General features: G+C 38.1%; 1 protein-coding gene across 13 annotated transcripts in view; it reads left to right on the top strand.

Annotated features, from left to right (window-relative positions):
- Positions 1 to 18,744, top strand: part of LOC139974164 (protein 4.1-like) — a 113,724-nt gene that overhangs the window by 10,050 nt on the left and 84,930 nt on the right. For 11 of the 13 annotated variants that reach the window (XM_071981119.1, XM_071981115.1, XM_071981117.1 and 8 more), the window contains exons 1-4: positions 12,205 to 12,366; positions 15,586 to 15,708; positions 16,742 to 16,885; positions 18,170 to 18,274. In XM_071981119.1, coding sequence (XP_071837220.1) covers positions 15,598 to 15,708; positions 16,742 to 16,885; positions 18,170 to 18,274 — 360 coding nt within the window. In that variant the 5' untranslated portion in view covers positions 12,205 to 12,366; positions 15,586 to 15,597. Of the gene's footprint in view, positions 1 to 12,204; positions 12,367 to 12,508; positions 12,667 to 15,585; positions 15,709 to 16,741; positions 16,886 to 18,169; positions 18,275 to 18,744 lie in introns of those variants that run through there. The other 2 variants (XM_071981113.1, XM_071981112.1) reach the window with 2 other exon arrangements.

The raw sequence follows: 18,744 nt of genomic DNA, 5'->3' as shown, positions 1-18,744 counted from the left end.
GTTACTATACCAAACCACTAAAAGGAGTTTTCTGAGTCGAGGGTGGTCCTTTTTTTCCACTATTACTTTTGGAAAGTAAAATATTCTGACAATCCATTTCGTCTGCTTGTGTGGTCTTGTTTCATTCAAGTAATGTTAGTAAAGGATTTCAAGGCTTCAATAAGTTTGATTCTGTGTGTCTTACCTGTCTCCCCACAACCTTAGCACACTCGTGCAATACATTAACATCAATTTGTCAACAAACTTGGGGCCGGGGGGGGGGGGTTGTATAGGTCTTACTTTAATCCATTTGGGATCTTAGTCTATTAGGTAAAGGTTTACTGACCACAAATTGGTATTTTAAGGTTTAAAAGCAGTGGATTTTGTTTATTTAAAGCCCCATTTGGTGGTCACTACAATGGGAGAATGGTTAATAAAAGTATTTGTGGTTACTGCAATATGTAGTGGTTCAAACTACATCTCAAGACAACACAGAAGACTATAACCTTATACATGAAAGGAAACTTTTTTCCCGTACATTTCAAACTGGAATGTTGATCATGGTAACTTCTCAGAGCAAATATTAGATTGCATTTTCTGGAGTAACAAAGAGCTACAAGAGAGAGAGAGAGAGGGGGGGGGGGGAGAGGGTTAGAGATAAAAAGTCACTCTGTTGGAATCAAGAAGCAGATCTGTACTTCACACAGGTGTACATTCAGCAATACAGCTATTCTGTACCTGCCATACCATCGGTGGGTTGAGCCACATGAGTTCAAACAGCGTCAGTGGGAATTTGCACCATCACCAACTACACTGCAACTTAATAAAAATTAATATTGATGAAATTCCCAATAAAACCATAGCTTGGTTCTTAATAATTCCCTGCGGTATAGTCCATACCCTCTGCACCAAACATTGAACATAGACTGGTAGGCAATTATTATATTATATATTAATAGATACATTAATTTAGAATATGAGCTTCGATCATGATTCAGCTGATTACGACTAAATATATCAAAACTTGTGATGTATTTGTTTCTTATACAAGAAAGGAAAATAAGGTCTCGGGCACAGTGAAGTGAATCAGTTGGTAATTGACACTTGTTTAAAATAGGCCGTGGTACATCCCTTGATTTCGTTTCATTCCGTGCAACTCAAAGAGGGAGGGGATAATATGTGAATGATAAATATGAAAATATTATTCTGAATGGATATTCAGTTGTCCCCACTTGCGATGCTGGTATATATGCTTAAAAATCGGTAAAAATCTAACAGAAATCGGGTCCTTTTGCGTTATTGTACGAGGCTATTTTCTACCAATCAGAAATGTCGTACGAGGGACATTCTTGAGGCATACACGAAATTTCGGCGAATCAACCAATCACAACGTTTGTTAATATTGACAGAACAATTGTTCCGAAAACAAAAATGGCCGCGCTCAGTAGTGGAGGTGTTACACGAAAGTCGCTTCGAGAAAACTGTATTATACACGTTAAAGATTGCTCTAAATCAAAATTTATTGAACTGACAAGTAATTCATAAGAGAGATTTAAGAAATTTGCCTTGGAGTGGACACAATTTGATTGCAAGGAGGCAGAAATAGCCAGAAATTCCGCGATCGGCCTAACGTTAACAATGTCATAATTTGTTGGGGAAGTTTTACTACATCGAGACATATGATGATACCACATTGAATGTTACAAACGGTTTTGCGACATAAGTAAAGTCAAAAGGCAGGCAAGACTCGCTGAAAAACGCGCTGCAGGTATGTACTAGTATTTTTGTCAAAAATATGTAAGATTCTGTATAAATCCATTTTTTCCCAACCAGCCCATTAATTTTAGTTAGGCCTAGGCCTAGGCGGCTAGGGCCTACCACTGTTTTTCCAAATTGCCCACTTGGAAAAAGAAATGTATGTTCGGCGTAGAGCTCAGCCAATTTGACTAAACTTGGCGAATTTTAACGTACACAATATAACCACTTTGCAAAGGTAATATAGCGTTAGAAATATCTTGCTGGTGCAAGGCATAATATCTACTAGTACTAGGCCTATGTAAATTTTACCCTTATTCAAATCTGGCTTTTCGAATTCAATCCAGAAAAGATATGCTCACACACAGTATAAGGTCAATTAGTAAACAGTTTGACTGTGATGTAAGCAACACCATTGCCCAGCATATTTCTTTCAAATGTCTCAACTTGTGGGTTACACCAGGCTGACAAAGCAAATTACAGGTTTGATCAAAAACACTGCATATAGCCTACTGCATATAGCCTATATAGAGCATATTTAATCAGCAAAATTTAATTTTCTTGTTGTAATTTTCTTGTCATCATTCAAACATGAGCAATATACGTAGTCCTGATACACTGATGGTATGCATGTACTTCTAAGTTCATTATGACTTATGAGAATGGACCCTCAATAGGAAGAAGACATATATAGATTTATTTTTTTGTTACGGCAAATACGGTAAACAAAATAACAGTATTTACAAGGGTATATGCATTTTGAATTTGGAAATGTAACCTTTTCTGTCAACTTGTGTTAAGATTGCGAGGTAACTTTAAATGCCTTTAAGAAATTCAAAGATTTTGCTAGAGCATGTTGCTGAACATTGGCAATTTATTCTTCTTTCAAATTTTTAAACATAAAAGTTAAACTCTAAATATTATTTTCCTTTTTGATTATTGAATGATCCTAATGATTAGGGAGTGAAAGTTGGGAGCAAAATGCTTTGAATCTTAAGTAACAAAAACTGTGGAGGCAAATAATCCTTGCTCAAAATTTTAAAACTTACCTTTCTTGTTGCAAAACATTATCTAACAGCTATTTTTTCTTTTAATTTTACTCATATAGAAACGGATGTAAACAAGCTGAATGATGACGCAGATGAAAACGAACTGCCAAGGAAACGCGCCCTCTGGTCCGACAATACAAGTGGTCCAAGAGAGTGGAGGGAACGCCACATGTTTCTGAATGAATGCTTCATCTGTCATTCCGTCAAAATGAAACCTTATAAGTTCACAAGGAAAAGACTGGTAGTGAGACTTTTGAGGTGTGAGATTGTTAATGGTGGAAAGGATATAAGAATTGTATACCCAGTTGGTTGCTCTATGGGGCCAAGCGGGCATGAAACCCATGAAATGGATATCAAACTCAAAGACGCTTTTAGAAGGGATTCCAAAGGAACATAGGGCTAAGTCAGTTGATAAAACTAGACAGGTTGCCGTCAACAAAGACCTTAGGATTGACTTGGCATGCAGAGTCAGACAAATTTCAACTTAAGAAGCCAGTAATGGTTAGTAATGTTGAAACCTTAACCAAGCAAATTGTTTTAAGCAAGCTATCATCAGTGTTTGACCCTCTTGGAATTATTGGGCCTATTATAGTAGTAGCTAAGATTTGAATGCAAAATAATTGGGGAAAAAGGACTTGATTGGGATGATCCTAATGTAGGGGGTCTAGAATCAGAAATCAGAAGGTGGTTGGAAAATTTAGTTAATTTAGACAAAATTGATATTGGAAGATGCTTGTGCCCAAAGGGTAACGCAGACCAAAGAATGCATGTGTTTTGTGATGCTTCGAGTGATGCATATGCAGCTGTGGTTTATTTAACAAGCATGGGGGTAAATGGAATCAGAGTGCAGCTAGTAGCTTCAAAAGCGAAGGTGGCTCCTGTAAAAGCTATAAGCATACCTAGATTAGAGTTGTTTATTTGAGAAACATTACAAAGATTTGTCGTGTGGAAATCCTAGATTAAGTTAAGTATTTGTGGTAAAGTAAATTAAAAAGTAAAGTAAAAAGTATATTTTTCAGACTGTACACAATCCAAGATCTATTGCATTTGTATCAGTGAATTTTGGTATAAGAACATACCATATAAGCATACATGTTTAATTTAAAAGTGTTTCCATGTGTTCGTGTCGAATGTAGACAGAAAGTGTTATATATAAGTTCAATATTATGTGATATAAATGCTCCAAAAATATCTTACTGTACATAGATTTGCAGTAATGAAGAAAGATTCTTGATGGTTAATGTATGAGCAAAATGTATTAATTTTGTTTTGTTTTTTATACTTGAGGTAGAGTACCTCATGGAAGGGGAGAATGTTCTAGAGAGTAAAGTAGTCTAACAATTTTGCACCTGCTATGTTATGAAAATAGGCAAATGCTTTCAAAATGCCATCTATTGTTTGCCCAACCATTCTGTTTTTGTTATGTAAAATTAGCATGTATTGTATTGAGTTACTGAATAGTGTGTTTTTAGAGACAGTGGTCAGTTGTAAACTGTTCTTCAGAAGGAAAGGTTGAGTGAGAAATGAGTATAAGACAAAACACAACTTGTAAAGACTGAGTAAAAGAGAAAGAGAAAAAGAGAGAGATAGAGAGATGAGCAACGAAATAAACGAGAGAACAAGCAAATTTCCTTTTGAGTATTATTTCACTTTGTCTGGTAAACAATCAGCCTTGGCAGTCATCAGGATGGGAAAGGATTTAATTTTTCCGAATGAACGAAATGCTCATGATCAGAGATTGTAAGTTTATTGTTGTTGTAAATTACTAGAAAAAATTGTATTTGGGATGATGTGGCCATACAGTATTTCAGGAAAATTGAGTATTTTACTTGGAGTGCTGTATCAGTCCCCACCTGGAAGTGTGGTAGTTTTTTTTTTGTATTTAATAGTGAATATTGTATTTGGAAGGATGTAAGCATTCTTTCAGGAAAATTGATGAGAGGGGGTCTTATTTTAGCAATGCTTGGACTTAACTAGGAATGGTATCATGTCGTCCAGGGGAGGTAGTATCTCTCATCTTCTTGCACCTCGAATAGAGTGGATAAGCATCTGTCTTTTGAGTCATCAGGCTTGAAAAAGTATTTCACTTTTGAATGAACAAAGTGCTCATAGTTTGAGTTGTAGTCAAATTTGGTTTGGGAGGGTATAGCATTCTTTCAAGGCAATTGAGAAAATCTTTATTTAAAGGAAGTCCATGTTACAACCTACTCAGTCAAACTTCTCTAAATACAAACAAAGATGTGGATGAAGTTTTGAAGATTATTTGAAATTTCCTTCCTTTTTGTTCTCTACCATATATACTCAATCCTTTCAACTGATTAAAATGGCCTTAATTTATTAACTGGCTAATAAATTAGTAGGATTTTTAATAATTAGTGCATTTAGATAATTAACAATGTTTTTTAACTAATTAATCTAATTTACCAATTGGTTAATTAGCTAACATATTTTAGCAGTCATAATTCATTTATGATTTCATTCAAGGTCTGAAATAGAAAAAAATTGAGTGAACTCCCATGAAACTTGCAGTGTTAGTGTACTTTCTCACTTCAGTAAAACAGTAGTAGTGGAACTGGTATATGGGTTTTAAGTATGGTAATGTAACTCCCTTTTCCATGAATTTTCTTCTCGCTTAACCACAACCATGCGTGGGGATAAAGCAATTTGTGATTAGCAACTCCTAATTCATCATTCTGTGATAAATTTAGCCCCTCCCTCGATCAGTTGCACGGAAATTGAAAACAGCACATAAATGCCCTATGTACCATGGCCTAAAAGTACTTACTAATGGAAGAGTTTGATGTTACAAAAGGTTGGACTCTGTGTCAACAGTTCAAGTGGAATTTAGGCAGGTGTTGAGGGGATTAAGATCAATCTTCACAGGTGAGTTATGGACATTTGAAAGATCTTAATAACCTTGTGTATTGAATGTCAAGACCGAAGGTCCAGAAATGATGGGGAGCGACCCAAAAGTGGGTTGGGAACATTTTTGTTGATCAATTCTCACGGAGAATCCTGGATTGTTGGCCTGAAAGTTTACAGACTGCTGGTCCAGACTAGAGCTGGACAAAGTGTATGGATATCCGCAACCAATGGACAACTATGCGCATGTTGAAACTGAGAATCTAATATACTGTAGACCTTTTCAGTGTCAAATTTAAGTAAGTTTTACAGACTTTGGAGTGGGCCAGCCGATGTACAAACTTTCATGGTGGTCTGTAAAATCAATGTAGTGATCAACCCTCCCCTAGAGGATCTGTGATTTCCACAAGGTGTGTGATCTATATACAAACCAACATAATTGTTTGGGTAATATTCTTCCATTGATAATGTATATATGGTAGGCCTGCGCTTAGGCATCAAGGCTTTTGCCAAGCACCTGTGGTTAATACCCCTACCAACATATAAACTGTATCACATTGTGTATGTACTACAGGCTGGATTACTTCACACATCAAGAGATTGCCTTCTGTGTATAATAGTTAATCGTTACATTGCCTGGGAATTGTTGATCACATAAAGTAGGCATACATGCAACTAAAAGTTTCAGCATGGTTTTAATGTGATCCAGGGTTCATTAACCATTATCATCAGTGTTGAATTAGTTAATGTAGTTTCCATCCAAGTCAATGGGCAGCTTCAAGGTCAATGGATCTCTGTGAACACATCCAGACAAAACAGACCAGTATTGCTTTTCATTTTGGGTTGTGCTGAGTTCAATAGCTAACATTTAAAGGCAGGCATGGGAGAGGTAAAGGAGCTAGCAAATAGTGCCTATCAATTCCATTTTTTTTGTAAGTAATCAGGGATTGATCATATACCATTACACAACTCAAATGTGTAGAGCTATGACGTCATAAACATTTCACCATTTACTGTTATCACGGTCTCAAGCAAAAATAATCGATCATGTCAACACACAATCCCAGCGTGGAGGGGGGAAGGGATAGGGGAGAAGCAGGGGCGGACTGGGCCTTAAAACGGGCCCGGGCATTTCCACCTAGACCGGCCCATCATTCATTGATATGCTACTTACATAGTTATCGCGGTCCTGGGGGAGGGGTCAAAGGGGTACAATAATCATTTAAAAATGACCCAAACATAATTTTCCAGAAGCAACACGTAAACAAAACTAGACAAAAAGTATGTTTTAGACTGGATTTTATTTAGTTTTTCAAGCATTTTGTGACAACATGCTTGAAATAATGGAAAATCCATTAGCACGGCCGGGTTGCCAATAGCACGTTCTTTTGTTAAGAACTAACAGACTAACTAACATGGTGATTTCATGAGCTGATTCCCACAGTTAAAAATATATCTTTCTACACAGTCCGTCTGTATTCTATTAACTACTGTGAAAATGGGCTGTAATTTTTACCAGGCTCCGGCCAGCCCACCGAGCCACCGGGCATTGCCCAAATGCCTGTGTGGCCAGTCCACCACTGGGGAGAAGGGAAGGGATTCTAAAACACTCCTGGGTTGTTGAAGCTGACTGGCCATGGACCCTGCCTGATGTGCCCTCCTCCTCCTCCCCTTGCACAAGTCACTGTATAAACCCGACGGTCCGTCGATAGTGGTGTTATGTATTTTAAAGAGCATGCCTTTGCACCTAGTACAGACCAACTATAGGCAGTGGCGGCGCCAGGAATTTTTAGTTGGGGAGGCTAAGGGGGGGGGGGGGGGCTGAGCCCATTTTTTGGGTGGCTTACAAGATTGAGTGATCGCCGTCCTGGGGGAGGGGTATAAGGAAATTTTGAAATTTTACCCAATCCTGGAAAGGCCTACATGCAAAATGGTGGCATTTAGCGAGGCTTTTGTCACCTGAAAATTTCTCCAAAAATATGCATTTTTTTGTAACTTTAGTCAAATTAGAATGGAAGATACCAATTCACAGTTTTCGTATCACTAAAATATAACCTGCTGTGAAAGATCCAATTCCTTTGCTCAATTATTATATCGCGCGCTCTGACAAAACTCCTGTTTTAGTCTGTATACACGCTGTGTGTGAAACGCACACGACATTGCCGTATGAGAACACCTGTCAGTGAATTGTTTTTATCAGTCACCAAAACAAGGCTTCCTGCACCACAACTGAGTCACTGACTATTATCATGTGAAAAATTCATCAAAATTTCCATTGACCATTGTAGCACTGCGTTATGGCTGACAAAATTTGGGTAGGCTATATTGTAATTATTGTTTCAATGATTTTTTTTTGTGGCCTATTTCAGTTGGGGGGCTAATGGGGGCTGACTACTTCAGTGGGGGGGCTAAAGCCCCCCCAAGTCCCCCCTTGGCGCCGCCACTGACTATAGGCCTAGTGAACATCAGCCACATGTCACGTACGCCACCCGTGGTCAGGCGACGCTGCAGAGATGTTTAGCAGTCAATCACATACTGTCGTCAATGTCAGTGCACACAGCTTTTTTTTCAGTCCAACCATAAAATAGCATTGAAGATTCAGCCTACGAGCGCGTTGTAATCTTGATATTTTTCTTTATAATTGACACAGTAGCATACAAAAGCAGGATTCGCTCTGATTATTACTAAATATGGCGGGTACGAAGAGAACCCGCAGAGATGTGATTGCTACGCATTTAAGGGTTGATGGAGACGCTACTTAAAAGTCTAAGGATTTCTTAGTGAAGTGCGTAGCCGCAGTTGTCTTGTGCCCCCTTATCGGGAACCGTGTGAGTTATAAATTTTTGTCATCTTAGTGTCGAGGCATGAGCTCGGTACGTGTGGGAAGAAATGACCGTGGAGCATGTTTGGAGTTTCCGCGCAGGGCGGCTTTCCATCTCTGGTTGTGCAAGAGTTTGTGAATTGTATTCATCTATGTGGTTCGTGAACCACCACACAGTGTCGCTGTACAGTCTACTCGGCAACGTTAAAAGAGATGCAATAGCGCCATCATATAAATCAATAACGTACGCTGCATTAGTTTTCCATTTCGATGACGACGTATATACATGAAATCTCAGTATAGTTGGCGGACAGATTTACAGTGGAACCGTGGCACTATTCACGGCCAATGTTAGTTAAAAATTGATTTTGTTGGCGGTTAGCAAACGTAAACATGTTTTCAAATTAACTGTTGCTGCATGGATGTGTGTGTGTGTGCGCGTAGGTTTGCAGCGTGGGTTCCACACTGATGTTCGAAGTGGGACACTCCCAGATCAATCAAGTGATACAGTATACGAAGTTCCCTGATCATTCAAAATAACTGAAGTACGAAGTCTTCATGTCTTTTACCGAGGATGTGTGGGGGTAGGGGGAGTGGGCGGGTGGGGTGTACCGGTATCTACTGAGTAATTAAAGGAAATTTTTTAAATCGCTGTTCCTCGTCTATACCTTCGCTTATATCCCGGACAAAGTTTTAAATGAGCCAATATCGATTTTTTATTTGTTATTATTTATTATCCTGCCAAGTGAGGTTTCCTATCATTGTTTTCCTTGTACTGAATTAATCGCCTTTTCCGGGATATCATTGAGGAAAGCACATAACTCCTCTGTCCGCTTCGCGTTAAAAAGTCGGAGGCGCCAAAAAAAAGTTGTTCTTAGAACAACAGATCCATACCCGAAAAAAAAATCCCTTTAGCTCAGAACTGTGTATGTGTTTCCGTTACTTTGTTTATATTTTTATAGATATACAGAATGTAGGGGATCGTACCTTCATTCTATTACAATATCATAGTTATAATTATATGAAGGCTGTTCGTGAATGCATATATGAATTAAAGTCAGATTGGTTTTTTTTTTTTTTTAAATTTGGATTGTAACTATATTGGCATTTCATCTGCAAATTCATGTATTAATATAATCCAAAGATAGTTGAATTCCACGTAATCTTACAAAGTGGTGTAGCAACAGCACTGAACTGTGTTATTATAATAGTCACATTGCTTCAGCGAATTTAACAGGAAATCTTTCAATCCAGGGTAAAAGCTTGTTCTCCGCCCACTTGCAAGGTTCACGCAAAGTTTAATATCATCAGTGTCTGATTCACAAACCGTTCAAGTTTCCTCAGTGGAAATCAGTCCCGATGTGATCTTTGGTTAATTTATGTAATCAGTGTGTTTAGGAGTCCATTTTAGTCACTTTTTAACAGCCGTAGCCTATGTGCAGTGATGATATAAAGAAGTCTCCATCCCAATTGATTTAGATGCGTTTCGTATTCGGTGTCAATCTTAAGTCAACATACATGGTCTTTCATAGCACGGTAAACTTGAAATATTTTGTCATAAATTATGCATATATTGTATGTTTTGTTTACGGACGCCTTGTAGTGTAGACTGTAGCAGCGATCGAGGCAATTTTGATATAGGCTATATGAGCGATGTTGACCGAATCGAGTCTAGTGATAAGATTCCCAGAGCGCCGTATAAAATAAAGTTGAAAGTTGCAGCACGATGTGAAAACACTGTAGCGCAACGACATGTATGCGTTGTTATGTCAACTCAGTTTCACACTGTTGTTATTGTTCAATAAAATACGTATAAAGAATACGAACCTTAGGAGGAAACGGCCTTGGAGATAAAAGAAGAAGAAGAAGAAGAAAAAAACATCTTTCATAGATGGGAGAATGACAATATATTAGGGGGAGATGTAAATAAATCCGACAGCTTGTTTGTGTTTTTGATCAAAGTATTTCGTTTTGTTTTTATGATTCCAGAGATAACGAAAGATACTCTTGGGGATTATGATGGAATTGATTGTTTCCCGTATATATTGGGATTTTCAGGCTTAGTTAGGTTCTGCGTATATTACTTTTCGGAATATCATATCATGTATGTATATATTCATAACTGGTGTGCCGTTCCACATGTATCATCTCCGTGGCTCGTGGGACTGTTCCATTCATTAACAGGGCTTTATTGTTAGGGTTGTCCTGCTGCAGTGGTGATGTCAATATTGGCGGCGCCAAATCCTAAACTCCTCCGACTGATTTAGATCATGAGGTGCAGGAACCTTTATGGAACAGAAACTTCATGGCATATTACCTCCCATAAACTAGTCTCCACTTTCTCTCCCCTCCACGTGTTCCTCCTTCGTCATCCCTTCCCCCTGCATTCCTCCTGTCTCCCGAGTCCCTCGTGCCAGGCTCCCAATCTTGCACCCCAGCCTTTCGATCCTGCTCCTCTCGTCTTTTCCTCCCTCTTCCCTGTTCCTACATCCTCTTCTCCTTCCCTCCCTCCTCCCCTCCTCCACTCCCTTCCATCCCCTCCCACCAATCCCCTCCCTCCTACTCCTTCATTCCTCCCCCTCATCCCCTTCCCTCTCTTGTTAACCCTTTCCTATACTCTTTCCAGCACCATCTTCCACAACCACTAAAGCCGTTTTAGTCCTTGGCCAGGTTCAAGCACATGCCCATCCGGATTTAGAACCCAATATGTTGTTATCCTATAACAATGGACTTGGATTTTTAATATGGTGACTCTAAAGCAAAAAGTAAACTCTGTAATAATATTCATTAGACATCAAAGAATCAAACGCGCATTTTTTCTTTCTTAACAGAATGGTGCACAGGGGCGAACTTATTTTATGTTATAAAGGGGTAAGGCTTTACCTGCTATAATTGCAACATTTTGAGTCGAATGAAATATTTCACGGAGTTTGTGCCAAACAATTAACAATTTCCTTCTGTTTGAAATAAAAAACGAAACGTTACGTTGCAACCAGTTGATTTCATTTTGCCAGACATTGTGTGTTTGTGATCCTATAACAGAAATGACAATAACAACATGAAATAGCCTGATTGGAAGTAGATATACAAATAATCAACACCCTCAGTGTGCTACACAGAGCAGGATATACCATTGGGTCAGATAGACCCCGGTCCAGCCCCATCATCCCCTCCCCGATTTAAGGGGCCTCAAAATCGAAATGGGAAAAAAGTGACAAAAAATAAGGAAAGAGGTTAAATAAAGAACTATTCGAAAACATGACGGAATAATATTTACGTAACCATTTGTTATGCCTCTAAATATTGCTTTCCTCGTTACACGGTGTAGCAAGTCTGCATACACAAGGCGTAGCAAGTATGCATACACGGTGTAGCAAGTCTGCATAAATGGAGTATCTACAACGCCACAGTGAGTACTCTGGGTACGTATATTGACAAACGCCTTATCTGCGCACCTGGTTTATGGTGTCTCGGTTGCCTCACAGCCAGTTGAGCCCCAAACGTTTTATCTAGCCCGGCTCGGAGCCGTCCCAAAATATTATTCGTCCGGCCCTGGTGATAATTGGCGTTCTTGACATTTTTACCTGACCTATTTTCGCACACATGATGTGTACTGTACACGATCTGCAATAACGAGTCTTGTTTGAAAATACTCAATGGGCGTGCGTGAAAACGCGTGAGTATAACATCCAGATTATGGTTACCGATGTACATACATTACCGCCAAGCGGAGTGTGTTGTCGTCTCGACTATGTGTGCAGCGTCACAAAACACAAATCAAGTGCATGCCAAATCTGTACGTACATAATAATAGTATGCCGTATGACATCTAACGGCATTGAACACCCTAGGAATTCTATGTGGATTTAAAAATTTGATCTAGTTTTTTTTTATTCATCGGTAAGTTGTCTTATTTTGAGGATGTCTCATAGTGTATTGGGTATTATTAAGCAATGTGTTTCCGATAAGCGAAATCCAGTGTCAATTGTTTATTTAACTTTTGTTTTGTTTTAATGTGAACGCCTTGGTCGAGTTCCGCTGCTGGCAGTATTGTATTGGCCTTGGTGACTAACGTATTACTATTAGTTTGTAGTCTTACAGTATTATTATCGGTCTATTGGTTTTAATACTGCGCTGTACACATGCAAGTAGAATTACTTAGGGTAGTTGGGTTACGCTGTATGACAACTCTAGCCGACAGTAAGTTAAACTTAAACCGACTTTCATGTAATATTTTAATCGTCAGTGTTGGGCCTTATGCTTAATTAATCTCTACGGAAGGTAGCCTACTACTAGTCATATACAGTACATACCACTAGTAGGCAAAGGTCAAGTAGGCTAAGATTAGAAGTAGGAGGCCTAAGGTGGATGCTACAGTAACTTATCGTTATGCCACTTGCTGACTCTTTCGTTCCCAAGGGGATTGTTGATAATCCACTGGGCTAGATGAGATATGTAACTGCATAGCGTTAGGTTTAAAATTTAAATACCATTTTACTCAGCAGGCTTAATTTTCAGTATGTGTTATCAAATTTACAATTGCTAGTAAAAGTAATATACAGTGTAACAGTACTGTAAGCCTGCCGAAACAGACCTATAGCTTAGCCTTCAGGCCAACGGCAATGTTGTTTGAAACAGTAAGGCCTAGAAATTTGTTAGCACACTACAGTAGTACAGATGTATCTTACTCTGCGTTGTTTTGAAACGTTTATAAAATCTGTGTGCCACAAAGCTTGCCATAATGTACATCTACTGCACCATATTAGGTCCCAATACAATGTACAGTACTGTATCCCGTTTGTTAAAATGTCCAAACAAACACAGAATACTTTTTGGGACAACTGATCTCTTGCAGCTAGGCTAATTAAAGGCATTGAAGGCTCCCCCCAAATCGCGAGCGGCCATCTGAAAAAGTTAACTTTCTGTTGCTTGCAAGTGACGATTTTTTTGTGTCGCTACAAAATGCAGACAGTAATGAAACGTGATACATTAATTGTTATCTTTAGCTGGACCTGAGATGTCCATCGCTGTATCGTTTGTATACTGTGCTGTGGGTATTGACCGCAGAACTGACTGTACACTAGTGTTTAATTACCAACGGTAGCAAGCTGTGTATTTTCTGGGATCGATGGTAGTGTTTAACAATTTGGTTACACCTCATTCGAAACTAGGTCAAATTACCGGCATTAGACATTTCTTTTTGCGCGTGTCTTCACACCCTTTAATCGGTTCATTCATCGTAATACTGTCTGGATAATATTATGTACAGTAAGGTAGGTACAGCATGAGTGGGTTCATAAGGAAATCAGAAAAGAAATGTGCAATCAATCTTGTACGTGCACCTTTACTGGACATTGTGGCGAGCCATTAATGCATAACATCTGATTCTGATGGTTACTTTTATTGTTTCACAATAGTAATAGTCTTTTACTATTTACTGTTATTCATATATTTTTGTCTGAACAATATTGTATGATCAGGTTTAAAGTTGTAACCTAAACCGCACTTAGCAGTATTCTGAGGTACATATATGTTTCCAAGCTAGATATAGTAAAATTTGTTCAACCTACTTGTACGGTTCAGTGACCACTGCACCCAGTTTGAACTTTTCCCAACTGTACACACTTAAGTCTGTAGTTACTCAACATAGCATGTACTGTTCTTCTATAAAAGTGCATTGTGCAGTTTGCAAGTATATACTGTATATATTGACCCTGGATGCACATCACCAATTCACTTTGTCAGATTTAATTTCCACCTAGTGACAACTTTCTCTTCAATTCTCATTCATTGATTGAAAACATCTTGGCATACACATACAAGCAGTATAATGGTTTCTGTACAGTTACATATTTGATTTTCAAATATGGATATACATACATGTACAAAGTCACAGATTTGTATGAGCACAGTCAGACAGACATACAGTGTACAATTGAACATTGCCAAAAGCTACCGTACAGTGCTGTAGTATGCTACTTATACTCTATATATGTAGGCCTACTGTATTTTAAGGTTTCCATTCTGAACTTTCCAGTTTGCAAATACCCAGCAATTTGTAAGTCTGTGCAGTACAGTATTGCATAAATTCTCTAAAATTTTGAATAAATTGATAAAACATTTGAAATTTGACATTCAAGAATCATTCCAACTAGTTGTAAGAAGAAGCACTTCATATGCCACATACTGTAGTGAATTTAATTGAGCTGGTTATTAACTACTTAGATTGATTTAAGTTTATACTTTAATGTGTGCAGGACCTGACATACTGCAAAGTTCACCCAGTTATGTGTACTGTAATTGCCATTTATCAGCTAGTCATTGACCAATAGTTTATTTATACAAGTAACCAATTGCCAGCCAGATAGATCTGTTACCAACCTTTCATAGGTTCAGTTCAAGGTAACGTGCATTGTAAATTGGTGACCGGATGAGTGTTAAAAACCTTTGTGCAATTATTACAATTTAATTGTACATGTACAGTATTCGAGACCTGCTTTTAATACAGAGCAAGTGTTGAAAGAAATTGTTGAATGGACGGTTAATTTTAATTTTAAATTTACAATTTTTATGGTACTGTACATGTGTTAGTTTGGAACTGACATTGTAATTGACATCTGAGTGCAAATCATGCAGTTTACTACATCTGTGTTACTGTGTACATACTGTGCACATACTGTGTTCTTTGCTACATTTCATTTCACGTACTGTGCATGTATACTGTGTACATACAATGTATGTAATGTGTACATAAATTGTGTAAATACTTTGTACATAATAATAATAATAATAATAATAATGATAATAATAATAATAAATGAGACTTATATAGCCCAAAACAGTAGACAAAAGTCACTGCTCAAGGCGCTTTACAAAGAAAGCAGATTATTTTACAAAAAAACATGTGAAAACATGAGTCTAAGTAAACTTTTGAAAGTAGAAAGTTTAGAGCATGTTTGAATGTCATCTGGTAACTTGTTACATACTGTACTATGTAATACTTTGTACATACTATGTACATAATGTGTACATACTATGCATATACTATGCACATACTGATATAGCCCCGTACTGGTGTACTGTAGTTGAACTGTATGGTCTGTATGTTTTCATCCTCAGGAGTAGAGCAAGATGAGTGATGCCGGGGATAGCGTAGGTGACAGGGGGGACCAGCCAGAATCTCATTCGGATGGTGAAAGGATCGAGGAATCAAAGCCAGAGGCAGATCGAGATAAATCTGAGGTACAGGCCAAAAAAAACAAATTTTTTGTGTTGACCATACTGTAGAAAGTGCAGAACTAGTTAGTATCTGTACATGGTAACTAGTGCATCAAGAACAGTAGTGAACATTAGATTTAATTAACTTGTAGAGTTTTCAAATGCATTCCAGTCAGGACACAAGTTTGACTTGCCAGTTGCCTGCTACTGTAAATTTATGCTCAGCTTTGTTTTTTGCTTTGAAGTCTTGTTTAAAATTAAAAATATCGTTCAATTTCTGCAACAGATGTGCAGTACTGCGTCACTACTTATGTAAAGTGCAGCGTCTTGACAATATAACTACTCAAATTTTATTTCAATAATGACTTCAGGAAATTGTGAAAAATGTCGAAAATTTCTGATGCAAGTCTTTGCAATTTTGCAGTGCATTTTGTCATTTGCAATTAATAATTAATAATTTTACCAATCAAGTGGAAACCATCCAGGGGGTGATTTCCTTTCGACTTAACATTTGAAGCTTCCGAAATTAAATTTACATGTATACATGTACACGTTATCTCCAAAAATGGCCAAAATACAGGTGAATTGGATGCAAATTTCACAAGGATGCTTAGAAAATGTGCCATTGTGCCTCTTCGCTTGATCAGTCAAAAATATATTTTCTCCAGGACTATAGATTTTTTTTCTCTACTCACTTCTCTTAGAGGTAATGTAACTTCAAAAAATATTTTAGGACATATTTTGTGACTTTGGGGGGGAGGGTGAGGGGGCCAAAGTTTGGTGGATTTTATTTAAAGTAATAATTGGAGGTTTTTGACTCTCCAAATTATTCACCGGCTTAAGGACAGGCTTGGTTAGAGATACTGTTATTTTCAGATTTACAACAGTGAGGCAAAAATTTGCAAATGAGGGTTGGGGATGAAATACTTGTTGAATACAGTTATAAGCATCACTGACCATTGTTTGACATTTCTAGCATATTTGGGCTCAGTGATGATGACCTTTAACGACTACTGTACCATCATGGTTCACATTGATTTTTGATGTTCTTTCGTAGGACAATGACAGTCAACGAATCGAACAGCATCGGGAGGTTGAAGAGACACAGGCGTCGGTTCCGTCGAGTCAAACGCCTAGCAAGAAGTTGGTGACCAGCAAAGTGACTCTTCTGGACAATTGTGAAATCTCTGTGGAAGTCGATGTAAGAAACCTGGCCATCTTTTTTGATTATATTCAAGTAAAATTATTGATATGATCATTCAAAGCCAAACCAAGGATGGAATAGGTCTACACAAGGAGTGCTCAGTATTGTACAGTATGGTGTAGTATCTTTTGTCATGCACGTGTGTTACAGTACCTAGGTTTCTTGTCCTATTATAATTGACTGTGACAAAGGTGGTGTGTCATTCAAATAAAACAAAGTCGGTTGTGTTTGCAGTGTACACATTGGCCAGTGACTCAAATGTAAACATACTGTAATAAGCACAAGTACATTGTTTGTTTCTTGCATTAGCAGCAACCCAACAGAGACAGTATAAAGCCAGTCAAAACAGATACATGTACAGTATATTGTACTGTGTAGGCTTTGTACAATGCTTACATGCTCCACTGACTTATAAATCCAATAAATTTATCACCTTCGTAGGTCAGTAGATCATTTTATAGAAGTATTCAACTGACATGATGACGTTTACATGATTTGATAGTAAGGACTATCGTTTTACACTCACAGTAGATTTTGGAACCTGGAAGCTCAGGTTGAACATAAAGTTGAACATAGTACCAGTTACAAGTCCAACCCATGTGTCAGCCCTCATTGTTTAAATTCTAGTATTTATTACAGGTTCAGTATTTCTGAACCTGCCCCCTAAATAATCTTAGATCTCCCTGATATCTTTCCCTGTGATCTCACGTTGGTACAATAGGTGTGGTCTCTTCAGGGAACTCCCCCCCCCCCACCTCCCTGACAATTAAACCTTTTGGGTGAATTTACATTACTCCAGTAGTTGTGCGGTGTCTATATGTCAGTACAAGCCTCAGCTTGCAGCGAAACCATCTAACTGATTACAGCTACAAAAATCTATTTTAAAAGCCTTGAACATCCTGCATGTACTGTATGATATACAAATCTGGCTAAAGTACAGGTTCAAACTATTTGTGCATTTTCTGCACTTGACAATTTAGTAACTTTGCTGGAGAAATTATTCTGAAACTGCTGGAAACCGGTACACGTATGAAATCAAGACTGATATTTGTGTCAAGTGGTACTGAAATTTTCAGGTGACGATGCTCCAACTTGTTTTTTCGGACAGCGTTTGTGAACTCTGAAGTGATCACTAGGGTACTTGTAGATGCTTCAAAATCAGATTGAGAAGTTTCAACATGAACAAATCTATAAATGTATCCAAATGTGAAAATTCTTTGCTTTTATTTTTTTACCACTTTTGAAAATTAATAATAAAAAAAAAAAAAATTCTTCCAACAGAAAAGAATAAAGGGACAAGATTTGATAAATACGATTTGTCACAAATTGGATCTGATCGAAACAGACTATTTTGGAATCTTGTACAGAGATTCCCAGGATGCTAGGGTAAGTCTTCCCATCCATGTATACATACTGTAGCAATTATAAAAGTAACTGGAAGTAATCCCACTTTGGAGGCTAACAAGATTTTGTATGAAGGAGAATGTGAAGTGGGGGGGGCGGGTAGGTGGGGGGTGGGCGGGTTAGCTTGACTCGGTTAAAGATGTCAAGTCATCTCCATGTCAACAGTTGCTTGGGGGGGAAGGGGGAAGGGTTAGCTTTGACTAGGTTAAAGATGTCAGCGGTTGCTAGGGGGGGCGGGAAGGAGGGCAGGAAGGGGGGCAAGCTTTTACTTGGTTATACTGTAGATGGCAAGTCATCTCCATGTCAACATTTACTTGGATCGATGGTCCTTGATAGATTTTGTCTGATTTTCTCATTTTTTCTGCTGGAGAGGATCTGTCGTTAATTTTATATTTTTAAGTAGATGAATCTGTACATCAACATGGGTGTGTATTAGTCTTGGAGATTGTAAG

Source organism: Apostichopus japonicus, chromosome 9, assembly GCF_037975245.1.
Source record: "Apostichopus japonicus isolate 1M-3 chromosome 9, ASM3797524v1, whole genome shotgun sequence".
Taxonomy (NCBI): Eukaryota; Metazoa; Echinodermata; class Holothuroidea; order Aspidochirotida; family Stichopodidae; genus Apostichopus; species Apostichopus japonicus.
Note: the sequence above shows the minus strand (reverse complement) of the source record. Positions and strands in the feature narration are given on the sequence as shown.